This window comes from Myxine glutinosa, chromosome 3, assembly GCF_964187855.1.
Source record: "Myxine glutinosa chromosome 3, kmMyxGlut1.1, whole genome shotgun sequence".
Taxonomy (NCBI): Eukaryota; Metazoa; Chordata; class Myxini; order Myxiniformes; family Myxinidae; genus Myxine; species Myxine glutinosa.
The window spans coordinates 10,314,237-10,327,196 of NC_136263.1; the positions used below are offsets into that span (position 1 = coordinate 10,314,237).

The 12,960-nt window shown below is 46.1% G+C and overlaps 1 protein-coding gene across 2 annotated transcripts; it reads left to right on the top strand.

The window, feature by feature from the left end:
• The first annotated feature begins 3,360 nt into the window (after nucleotides 1–3,360).
• Nucleotides 3,361–5,766, top strand: LOC137423814 (uncharacterized). Of its 2 annotated transcripts, none has more exons than XR_013622705.1 (4): nucleotides 3,361–3,848; nucleotides 3,940–4,114; nucleotides 5,079–5,339; nucleotides 5,542–5,766. XR_013622705.1 is itself a non-coding variant. In XM_078773494.1 (4 exons), exons 1-4 carry the CDS (start codon nucleotides 3,759–3,761, stop codon nucleotides 5,560–5,562), a joined length of 504 nt encoding a protein of 167 aa, XP_078629620.1. In that variant the 5' UTR covers nucleotides 3,361–3,758; the 3' UTR covers nucleotides 5,563–5,766. The 2 variants fall into 2 exon arrangements, 1 of the variants encoding a protein (XP_078629620.1); XM_078773494.1 differs by having other exon boundaries at nucleotides 3,361–3,805.
• The last annotated feature ends 7,194 nt before the right edge of the window (nucleotides 5,767–12,960 follow it).

Consider the following 12,960-nt stretch of genomic DNA (forward strand, 5'->3'; position numbering starts at 1 on the left):
TGGACTTTAATAGATATATTGATGTTATATGCATGCGGGCTTGCTGGAAATTTAATTGGTGGTTGAATGTGATGAAATTATGGAATTGCATCTGATGCAGTTCTCTCTCTAGTGGTCACGCCTTAAAGGGTGATTGAGGGTGGGGTGATTGAGGTTGAATTGAGGGTGAGGGGACTCTCTGCTTGAGACTGAGTTTGAGTTGGTAAGTTTCGTATGCTTCTTTGCTCGTGGCTCATTTGCATAATAATAATTTGTAGCGGTTACTTTATTGGGACATAATCCACGGGCACGGATCTGTGGGGCTTTTGATTGTGTGGGCGCGCGGTTGTTGAAGCCACGCCCTCCGAAGGTTTTGGCGCTATAAAAGCTGTATGAGTTCCGTTCGCGTGAGGAGTTCTGTTGGAATAAAGGAGCTTTGAACACCTAAGAAATGGCCTCTGCTTATCATCCGCAACTCCTTCACTGGTGACCCCTGCTGCTCCCGAACGGATTCGGGGGCTTCAAAGGAACATGGCAAGTGCAGTGTTGATCGAGCTGATGGAGTTTTGGGTGGCCGTTTGCTTCGCGTGCACTGTATTGGGCTCCACCTCTGCGACCAGAGTGGCGAGCCTGCTCCACTGCTCCAGGATCCTTCGAAGGGACGCAGTTACGAGACGTTGGCGGCACGGCTGCTCGTCACCTTCGCGCGCACTGCTGCTCGTAACCTTCGCGCGCACTACGGCTCGTAACCTTCGCGCGCACTATGGCCAAGCACCTCCTCTGCGACCAGAGTGGTGAGCCTTGTCCAACGTGCGCTGCTGCTCGTAACCTTCGCGCACACTAACCCGGGCAGCACTGCTGCTCGTCACCTTCGTGCAACTACATACTACATACTACAACTACAACTCGCGAAAACTCTACAACTACAGCTCACGTGTAGAAAGCTGCAACTAGCGCAACTACTACTCCTACTCTGCAACCTCAGGAGGCCCACGAGGAACCTCAGCAGCCTCCCCCGAGGCCTTGACCAGCCCCGTCGGTTGGCTCAACCCCCGTCGGGTAAGTCCCCGGTTGGCCCGCCCACTGCCAAGCCGCTCATAGCCCCTGCTCGGGTCATCAGTCGTTTTGGCCGGGTGGTTAAGGCCCCCCGAAAACTGACATTGCCCGTGCGAGTGCATTCTGGGGGGGGAGGGGGGGCGCATGTAGCAGTTACCTTATTGGGACATAATCCACGGGCACGGGCCAGTGGGGCTTTTGATTGTGTGGGTGTGACGTGCGCGCGGTTGTTGAAGCCACGCCCTCAGAGAATTTTGGCGCTATAAAAGCTGTGAGTTCCGTTCGTGTGAGGAGTTCTGTTGGAATAAAGGAGCTTTGAACACCTAAGAAATGGCCTCGTCTTCTCGTCATCCGCAACTCCGACAACTTTATATTGCTGTCTGCTTACTGTATGCTGTTCTTTTGTAGACGAGTGGAGACTTGATTGAATATAAGCTCATGCTATGGAGTTTGTAGGATGATTATTTCACCACAGTGGTGCCCACTTGACGGTGCAGCAACGGTTTAATCTTCCCCATGTGCCCACTCAAGGGTGCCTTAACTGTCTCGTCTCCTCCATGTGCCTCAATGGTGGTTTATGGCTCTGGCGCCTATGACGAATGCATGTTGCTTTGTGTGAACTCATTAGTTTGTGGGACTTGTGGTTTGGATGAGACTTGGATCGTGCTCATGGTTTGTGAATAACTTAAGTAGGGAGAGGGAGAGAGATCAATGGGGCAGGCCTAGCTATGAACGAACACAATGCATACGCCCACACCCACACCCCATACTAAACATTCTACATACCATTTTATCTAAACAAAATACAACATAACCATTTTATAGTTTTATGTGATTTGGTATGTGACACCCCAGGGGTTTCCAAAATCCATCACAACCCCTTCCCTGACTCACTCACCTGAGGCTTTTAGGGACTTCAGTGTCCCCACTTCACTGCAAACAACTACTCCACTGATTGTAGAGTAGAGGTGGAGGACTGCTCTGTCGTGCAATAATTGTACAGGAAAACCATTCATATTCATGTCCCCTTAAAGAAAAATAAGAAAACCTAATGTGTTGTGTAATTACTGCGACTCATTCTCTCACTGAGTCGCGTATTCTAATCGTACTAAAATATGCCATTTGTCTGTCTGATGAATTTTTGACGCCAATACATTCTGTCGTTACTTATCCAATCTCAACCAAACTTGACAGGATGACCAAGGGTTACAAAATGAAGGTTGTAGCACATTCATTTGCCCTCCTCCCAAAGGGGGTTTCCCCCGCCATTGCCGTCAATAGGTTGCGTGTTGAGGTGTATAGCCATATTAAGTTAGCTTTGTCGTGGCATTTTTCCAAGGCTGCTTCTAATAACAAAACTAACGATAATAGCGTAATATTAATGTTATTGCAAAACAATATTAATACCAATAATATCCCACTTCCCCAAGGGTTTTTTCCGGTGAGTCAACGTATAAATAGCTTATCATGGCGTTTTTGTGGGAGCAACGGCCTCTACCAGAAGTAAAGAACAGTAATGAATATTATGAACCACAAATACATATGATTAGCTTTTTAAACAGTCGCTAATGCTATTTATAACACTAAATGAAGAAATTTGGAGGAATCCTGACATGCGTGAGGTAAGTTTTACTTTGAGAACTGAGTGAAGATCTACTGTAATGTAATCTACTGTAATGTATCAAGCTGGGAAGGCAGTTTGAGTGCACCATCGGTCTTTTATTGCGCAGCCGTGAAAAACAAGCACCCAGTCCCAGAGTCAGGCCAGCTTTCTCTGCCATGCATTATGTCTCCGCCTCTTTTATGACCGCACTTCCGGTTAATCCCATGCAATAATACATAACACTCTAGGTACCCCATAAGTGTTGGGTTAATAACATGACCCTTCCTGGCACTAACGTGGCGTTTTTCGTAGTGAACTTTTGAAACTTGCTCCTTCTGTTTAACACGAAACTGAAAGGGAGGAAACCCGGGGTGTGCTCCTTTACCAAGCAGCTAGCTAGCGCTTGCCAAGCCAGCCATTCATTGAGGGTTTTGAATGGTGTGCTTGCTCGAATGCTTAAACCACTTGGCGATCTCTCTACAAGAAACGTGGTAAATGAACACACCCAATGTTTGAGACCAGACCATAGATCGACTTTAATCTATATACCCCAAAGAGGAATGATCCTTCCTGCCCCTCCTGGAGTCTGCGGGTGTACTAATACTTTAACTTCAACTTTTACCTGTACATGCATGACCATGTGCGTTCCAAATGAAAATATATATATATATAATCTGGGAAAAATTGTTTTTTTGCTTCTGGTGTTGTCTGACAGCAGGTTGGCCATGGCCACAAAATAGTCCTTGGACGGAAGCAAGATGGTGAGCAGTCTTTGAGTGGAGGTGGAGTTACGCTAGCGTCCTCGGCACACCATCCTCGGCGCTATGTCCTCCGACAGGCATGCACACTGTGCTATATTCTATGTGCTCGCACATGTGCTGACAACGTGCTGTCCGACGCCAGTGTCCTATGTCCTGCGACGTCCATGGGCTGTGCTGCGCGCTCTAGCCTGCGCGCCGCGTGCTGCACCCTTTGTGGCATTTCCATGTTGTTGACACGGTGTTTAACAACTCAATTGACCACGTCGCTTTCACGTTTCGTTATCAGGACAAAGCCATGCAGCCTGCCCGTCATCTAATACTACAGCTAAAAGAGCAGCAACACCTCCCTACCTATATCAATGATAAGTACACTGACAGACGGAAGGATGAAACAAATTGAGAAATGGTACGCTGACAAGCACGCCACCGCTCAACCTCCACCTGACTAAGTAAACCATCAGCAAATGCAACAGCAATTACATTTATCCTGCCTTGGTTGTCATCGTTATATGCAATGAATTATTGCGTACGTATTTACAGTGCAACTATTGAAAGAATACATGCGTTATATGTGTGGCACCTTTTCCAACGCCAAAAACCGAGAGAACACCAAGACCACCATTGCCAATGTATGCCTGTTCCTGCGCCATTTGGCGGGCAAACACGACATAGGCAGTTCAATGCCTTTCTTGAAAGAAACGACCAAAATGCGCTCGTAAGTATGACATACGGCATCATTGACAACGTAGCACCCGTGAACAACTCACCTGATGCAGGTCCCTCGCATTTGCAACCCCTCATGAACATGCCATGCACATTGGCCAAAATATATGATGCACATGACGACAATCACTCACACCAGCAACAACAACAACAACAACCCTAATAACCCCAACCATGACAATAACAATAACACAAACAATAACGATAACCCTAACAATAACATTAAGATTAATAATAACAATAATGGTACAAATGATAACAGCAATAGCAATTGGTTCATTTGGTGGTTTCATTGCTTTTGCTTTTATTGATTACTGGTTTTATTGTTTCACTTGCTCATTTGTGTTAAATGGCATTTCCCCAAGCATTTATGAAGACTCACTTATTCCTCCTACAAGTTGCATGGACGACGACGACAACCAACAATGTCAGGCTAACCCTAACACGACACATTGTTGTTGCTGACGCTATCCTTTCATTTTTTAAATTTTGTCAGCAGAAATCAGGGTAAACCCAAAACAAAAATCGGCACACAACGTTGTCCAGCTAATCGGACTGTTATGTGCCCGTCTGCTTATTAAAAACGGCCGCAGAAAAGGTGTCATAACGAACATAAACCTGGACAACTTCCAGAACGCCACAAGCAAAGGCCCAACACGGTTCATCCACGCAAGCATACCGCGTGAAGGCGAACTGCGTTTTATCACCCAAACAAACTGAACCGTATGCACAGGACATTGTTATTGCAATGACACTTTCACTTTCACATTTTGCAATGTCACGGCACTTTCCTTGCAAATCAAGGCACCTAAAATTTGTTCAAAATTTCTAACAATGCACAACAAATCAACACCCCCTCAACAATCAACTACCCCTCTCACGCACACATCACCCAAGCACGTCTTAAGAAGTCTGCTGCACTACCGACATGATCCTTTACAATATTTCATTTGTAGGTTCCGGAACACAAAACCGCTGCCCACTTGGGCAGGGCGACGGTCACATTGAGCATGCAAGACTACAAATTGATGTGCACCTTTGCAAACATCAGGCACAAGCTACCAGGATTCAGAGACCAAGAAGAACAGACCTTCTTTTTCAATAGCAGTGGAAACCCATGCAAAAATATGTCCAACCTGTTGACGGCAGGATCGCAATCCCTGGGAATGAAGACGACTTTGACGGCAGGTGCAATTTGTACGTCCATTGCCACACACGTAAGTACAATACGTTGTGTTACACAATTACTCATACACCATATCAACCCACTACTCTCACATGCATGCACAATTTCCCTTTCCCTATTGTCAACGTCAATCGTTACTAACATGTATACTGCAAAAAGCTTTTCATCCTTCCGTCTGCAAAGGTCCCCATTGGCAAATCATTTCATGCTACCCTTGTCTTTCATACGACTAGGTGACAAACAACATCGACTAAAACCAAGTGAGGAATGTGGCACACTACATGTGCCTCTCATGCGCCACTCAGCACCGCCACCACATCATCCGCGATGACGAGGAACACCTGACGGCGTGTTGCACAATCAGAAAACAGCCAACTGTAGACAACGAATAAGAAAACTCACCGATCCGACGCACAATAGATGAGTGCCCCTTTCCTTTTTTTGAAATAAACCTAATAAATCACCATTACAAGTTTCAAGAATAAACAACAGTTGTCACACATTTCCGGTGTACGTGTATTCCTCAGTATTTCAAACACTGGCCACAAATCGCTGTTCTCCACAGATAGTACCTGTAATTTGCAAAGTTCCATGCGGTCGTGAATAAATGGTGTGTTACCTTGGTGTTGCCAGGTCGTAGATTCCTCCAGAAGCCATGGATTTGCACGAAAGTGCGAATGGTGGCCCATTGTTGCAATGCAAAAATGAGGTATCGGTTCAAAATTCGACAGTAATGTGTGACGACACAACAACCAAGGCTCAAATCAAGTCAAGTCAAGAGTAACTCTCGTCAAATCAAAAGTCAAGTCGAAGACAACACAAGTCAAATCAAGGTCAGTTCAAGTCGAGCAAAATTCCATCCAATACCGGATATGAAAGGCTGCCTCATCCTCGTGTCGTGTTACGGCCTGAAGCACATCGAGGCAAGAATTCGATCAAACCAGCTTTATTTATAGGTTACAACAATCAACATCCATTCCTATACATAAACAGAGAAAACAACTCAGGAAGACGAGAGGAGAAAACCACATTAGGCCAGCATGACAGAGAAACAGTAGGCAGCCAGGCCTGCAGGATGCTGCTCATAAAAAAGGACCGGCGCGACCTGAGGGAACCCCTCGGAATCCAGTCAGTCTCGAGGGAAGACCTACAGCCCGGTAGTCCTGAAGATGTCAGGAGAGAGAAGAGACCCACACGATGAGGACGTGAGCGTTACTGTATCCTCCCGTATCAACTCAAGGCCACGTTGGGCATCCAAACGGGAGGTGCTGCAGCGACATTTCAATTCAGCACGGCATTCAAGGCAGGCCCCACAATAGGCCCCCAGGCAGACAGGAGTAGGCCCCAATTCATGCCCAGTGCTGGGCCCCAACAGTAACGGTACGGCAGCAAGACTGATCAATGTCAACCTTCAGATAAAGAGGCACCTGCAGGGGTTGATCCGGCACAACCTTCAGGTGGACAGATTGCACCTGAAACTCTACAACACACGAAAAGCCACCCCGCCACGAGCCCTCCAACAAAACACTCTGCTGCTTTGCCGCTCTGCCACTCTGCCGCTCTGTGAATCAACTTCCTGGTCCCTTCCTTGCCCACAGCCAATCACAGGCTTTATACCCATGGGCCAAACCACTTGTTCTAACTCAGGGGGGTGGGGGGGGGCAAACTTCAGACAATGTCCCGGAAAGACTCTAATTTCATTTCGACTATATTGTACAATGGCTTCATCTATCAGCAATTTTCCTTCAGACCTGTGTGTTGTACGCTGGCCATTGTGCTTCTCTGCTCCCTCAACAATATGAATGAAGGTCGTCAATGGCAAACAGGAAATGAGATTTGTCTCCTTGACATATAACGTGCCTTGTATACGGTGTACCACAGCGTCCTGCTCACCAAAGTCTCCTCTTAACATATCCATGCAAACTCGACGCATGCCTTGTGCACTTGGTCTCTGGTCGCAAGCAGGATTTTTGTCTCGTGTCGCTTTCCTGTTCAGCCTGCACTTCCTCAAAGCAGTGTTCTGGGCTGTGTGCTTTTTCTGGTGTTCAGAAATGATATCTACGACTCTCTGAAAAATCCTCTCTATGTCTTTGCCGATGACTCCAACCCATCTCTGATGCGGCATACCTCATCGCTCAAATCGGCAGCCAGCAGACTCCTCAATCTCTGCAAACATGGACAAAATCGCAGATTGTTCAAACAAGTGTAACATGTCTTTCAATGCTGACAAATGTCACACTCTCATGGTGTTTGTCCAAAAAGACGGTGTGGGCAACCATGGCATCATCAACTTTGTCAACAATCATCTGCAAGAAGTTGTGTTACTCAAGATTTTGCTTTCCACCATGTGCCATGATATTTGGTTGGAAAAGCACATCAGCAAACTGGCCTCCTAAACCATTCGCCGAATGGCTGTCTTCCGTCGTGCGAAGTCCTTCCTTGGCACACCCGACATCCTCAACACATAAAAGTCAGCTTCACCCACAGCTCAATGGAATACCGACTGCTCTCCCATCAGGGCTGCTGCTGCTGCCAACACGTAGCTCGCCTTTTGACTGATGAAAAGCAAGCTTTCAATTATAATTCATTGTGATGTGTTGATATGAACCTGACGCTGAGGGCCTTTCGGTCACCCGCCGCACACAAGTTGGTGGTGTTTGTTGTGTTCTACATGCAAGTTGGTGGTGTTTGTTGTGTTCCACACACTCCTGTGCGGCCTAGCGACTGCAGGTGTCTGTCTCCGGTCTGTCTCCACAAATATTCCTTCAGGTCACACAACATGTGCCAGCAACACTTCTTGAATGTTGAAACTGCCAGAATCAAGATTCTCTGCTCACATTCACCCTTTCGTTCCTCTTTTCTGTTCCCCCTCTGTAATAAATTCGGTCACTCCCTTCACACTAACATGGCATCCTTGGCATTCTTGGCATCCTTGCCAGCCAGGGAGAGCAAACAACAAAGAACAAAAAAAACAAAAAAATAAATAAATAAACAATTCCCGCGCATCCGTGGCATTACGAACAACTAACACTAACCCTAAGACCAACCCAAACACTAAGACTAACCCTAACACTAAGATTAACACTAAGACTAACCCTAACACGAAGACTAACACTAAGACAAACCCTAACACTAAGACAAACCCTAACACTAAGACAAACCCTAACACTAAGACAAACCCTAACACTAAGACAAACCCGAACACTAAGACTCAACGCAGGCAGGTTGGTGGTCTTTCTGTCTTCTACCGGCTCCTCTCTGGCCTTGCTCCCCCAGCTCTCTCTGTGCTCTGTCCCCCTAATATTCCGAGAGGTCGCACAATATCTGCCAGCAACCCTCTTATGGATAAACTGCCAAAATCTAGGCTCTCTGCTCATCTTCACTCTTTCATTCCCCTTTTCTCCCACTTCTGGAACAAACTCCCTCACTCTCTTCAATCCCACTCCTCCCTCCAGGTCTTTAAAATAGCTGTTCACCACCATCTCTTATCTTCCCCCATCCAAAACCTTGATCTTTTCTACCCCTGCTAATTTTCACCCCAGATACACTTCTTTTTTTTGAAATTCCAACTTCTTTCCTGGAAGTCCTTGCAGTGTTGATATGTTTGAAACCTCTACCACCTCCTCCCAAGCCATCCCCCTCCCACATTTCTCTCGGTGTCTTGCTCTCGAATGTTGTGTTTGTGGCCTTCCCCCTCTCTCCCCATCTTGTGTTCCGCTCCCCTTATTTTGTGTTTTATGTATCGGTTGATTTTTGTGTGATTAATATTAGCTCTTTCACGAGCCTCGATGTTGTATCCCAAAAAATAAAAACCCCCCCAAAAAAAACCCTTACACTAACCACTACCACTAAGACAAACCCTAACACTAAGACAAACCCTAACACTAAGAGGGGTATTTTCAACCAATGGTAACCTTTATTTGGCTAAAATCAGACGAAAAATCACCAAGTTATTCAAAATATAAGTCTATATCTGGAAGGTGTTTTGAACTTTCAACGTGATGACGTTATGACGTCACGTGGCATGACCGAACAGTTGTGGACGATTTTGTCCCAACGTGCACGACCCCATATTAAACGGAATCTAATTTCTGTTTCCACTTTTACCGCTAAAGTTGGGTGCCTGCACCGCGTGGTATATATATATATTTTTTGAAAATCAGATAATTTAAACGAGTCAATTTAAAAATACGATTGTGGGTTACCATAACAACCACACTCCACCTCTGGGTCCGAGTTACACAAACAGCTCTCCCGGGCTTATTTCAACGCCGATTTGAATTCTGTTTTCGACTCTAGTCTGATTTTGGGCATGTTCACACTGGAACGCAACAACCCGCTTCAAATGAGACAAAAATTATAGAGCTGCGGTGTGTAGAGAAAGAAGGGTTTCATTGCCTGATTGAGCTGGTAAATAGGAGAAGAACTGCAGTTGTCTTCGTGTTAACCATAACCCTAACAACCCTAACCCTAACAACTACCCTAACAACCCTACCCTAACCCTAGCAACCCTAACAACTAACCCTAACCCTAACACACACGTTCCTGCATGAGAATAGCGACTTGCAACCAAAAAAGAACGTGCACTTTTGTGTGAAAACTGCTTCTATTTGGCAAACAAGATTGATTTTGAACTAAAAAGGCTTCTTGTGAAATGTGTTATTTTGCTGGAAACATGGATAATACACAATATTTGATGAAACACACACGTTCCTGCATGAAAGTAGCGACTTGCAACCAAAAAAAAGTTGCACTTTTGTGTCAAAACTGCTTCTATTTGGCAAACAAGATTGGTTTTGCGTGAAAAAGGTTTCTTGTCAAATATATGTTATTTTGCTGGAAACAAGCATAATACACACTATTTTATGAAACACATACCCATTTCTGCATGAGAGTAGCAACTTGCAACCAAAAAAAACTTGCACTTTTGTGTCAAAACTGCTTCTATTTGGCAAACAAGATTGGTTTTGCATGAAAAAGGTTTCTTGCCAAATATGTGTTATTTTGCTGGAAACAAGCATAATACGTGCTATTTGATGAAACACACACGTTCCTGCATGAGAATAGCGACTTGCAACCAAAAAAACGTGCACTTATGTGTCAAAACTGCTTCTATTTGGCAAACAAGATTGATTTTGCACAAAAAAGGTTTCTTGGCAAATATGTGTTATTTTGCTGGAAACAAGCATAATACACATGATTGTGAGAAGTATTTCCGCATGAGGTTGTGCCTGTGGGAGAGAACTTCATGGTGGTGCCTATGCCTTCAGGCATGGCAAGGTGACAAAGCAAACGGGCAAAGTATAGCCTACGGGCACTAATGCTGTACTTGCCTCCCAGATAGGGGTGGTGGTGCTGGCAGATCAGGTGGCCAGCTCCCGCCATAATCTAACCTACCCCACTAACCTATTCCAACAATTACACTTCCCCTTTCTATCCCTGTCCGTCTCTATTCTGTCATTGCTTCTCTCCTAAGCTATATTGCCAAGTGCAGTTTTGCAATCTCATAGGATCCCCGCTATGTGCTAACTAACTCACGAGAGGAATTTTGCACTTGCACAGAACCTTAGCGAAGGACCGAGCCATGTTTGCAGGTCCTTGACTTTACTGTGCCAGTGAATCCAGCAGCCAGAAATCATTTCAGTTGCTGGATGTTGTGAAGGCAAAACATTTATAATTCACCTAACTTTTGAAAATAATTTACTGATCTTTCTTCGAGACTCGCAAAATTGTCTCTACTTTAACCGATAGTTCTATCAACCTAACCTACTGATAGTTCTTCGATGTAGTTCTATCAACCGATACATGTTCATGCTCTATCAATTTGAGATCATGCCTTCTAATTTCCCTTCTGTGCCTCTACACTTTTTTGGCTGGGAAGTGTGGCTCCATCGCAGGCTGACCCAACTGCCTATGCATCCTGGAGCCACTGAGACCATGAGCGAGCTTTTCTGCTCCAAGATTAATTCTGTGGCAGTCCCCTCTGACTTCCCCCCACCCCCCCCCCCCCCCCCATGTACACTCCCTGGCACGTCGTGCCTCGGGTCCTCTTTCACTGGGTAACTGGGCCCACAAATCTGGATCCACCCCCCTCACGTTCCCATGGCATATTCCAGGCCAGTGCACTCCCAGCGCCTCGGGTGCCCTTCACAACAACAATCTACTTCTGATGAGCCACACTCCCAGCCTACCAATACATTTTTGCAATAAAAAAAATTTCCTACCAACAGTACCGACCACAGAACGACTTCCATAGCAATTTATCTGGATCTCACTGACTATAATTTACTTACCCCATGGTTTGCTTGGTCAGGACTCATTCCCTCTCCAATCATTCCTTCACACCACCATTCATTCACCTCTCGGCCACTGTTACCCACACTCATCCCTCTGGACTGCTTTACAGAGATGGTGACAACACACCCTAACTGACTATTATCCCTCTAACTATCTTGTGTTACCAACTAAACTATGCAATCACCGTGTTATTTTGCATTGCTAATCTAACTTCGTGCACTACTCATTCTCACCCCGTCTCTATTTGCCATGTCATCCTTTTCGGGATCCATTGGCTGACCCTTCCTCCTCCGGGGATTGAAGAACCAAATCTTCATCCCCAGAGAGTACTCATTTGACTGGCTCTGGTGGTCATACCTGCGGTTCATCCTTACTCCTGCCAAATGGAGATGGTATGGACATGCATGTGATAAGTTATGGAACTGCTCCATGCCTTTCTCCAGGTGATGTGCTGCATAACCCTCCCCTGGTGATGTATCAGAATGCTCTGGCACAGGACTGCATAACAGATCGACAAACTGATATATTGTTACGGCCCGGGGTTCGGGGTCTACTACAAGGGGTTAGCCTCCGTTCCCTCCCGAACTTACCGGACCTGAGGCTGCCGCACACGAATAACTTCGTACTTCGGCAGGTTGCGAATCAGTAACTACGAACGCCAATTGGTCCATCGTGCGATAGCTTCTCCTCGTGACAACCTTTGTCTGGACCTCACCAACGAGTACCAGGCCGGAAAACGTCAGTCCCCAACACAAGCAGGCAAAGGCGATCCCCAGCACGAACACGGGCAGGTAAGCCGGCATGTGCAGAAAGAGTCCAACTCATGCACAGAGGTCTGTGAGAGGGTCTGGCCGAGAGTCATGCACACGTGCAGAGGTATCAAAGTCCAAGGCCAAGAGAGAGTAATGCACGTGTGCAAGAACTTTTGTCCAGCCCTCGCCGAGGTTGGGGGGTGGGGAGAAGGGTGTTTTCCGGGCTCCCGATTGGTCGAGTTTGCCACTCCGCCGCCAGAAGATCCCTCAAAGTTCCTCAGGCCCTGATTGGTGGAGTGTCACTTGCCCACCACAAGCCCTCTCAAAGGGACTTTTACCTGGTGCATATCCCAATGGTCTTCAGTCTGTCTTATGTGCTTCAAGACTTTGAATCAATAACTGTGGATGCAATGTTGGTGCATCTGCCTGGCTAATTATCCCTTATCAGTGGAGGGCCTGTCTTTCCCTCCCAAACGCATAAATATATTGTTGCGGATATAGGATTGGCATCCATCCATATCCGCTTGTAAATATTCCCCTATTTCCTCAGTACTTCCGAACTATCCCCAATTCCCCATTCCCTAGTCCCATTTTCTGTAAACA

Coding starts and splice junctions, on each gene's coding strand:
- LOC137423814 (XM_078773494.1), top strand. CDS start 3,759: ATGATAAGTACACTGACAGACGGAAGGATGAAACAAATTGAGAAATG. Junction 4,115..5,078: donor GAAACGACCAAAATGCGCTC/GTAAGTATGACA, acceptor TTTCATTTGTAG/GTTCCGGAACACAAAACCGC. Junction 5,340..5,541: donor GTACGTCCATTGCCACACAC/GTAAGTACAATA, acceptor TCATACGACTAG/GTGACAAACAACATCGACTA.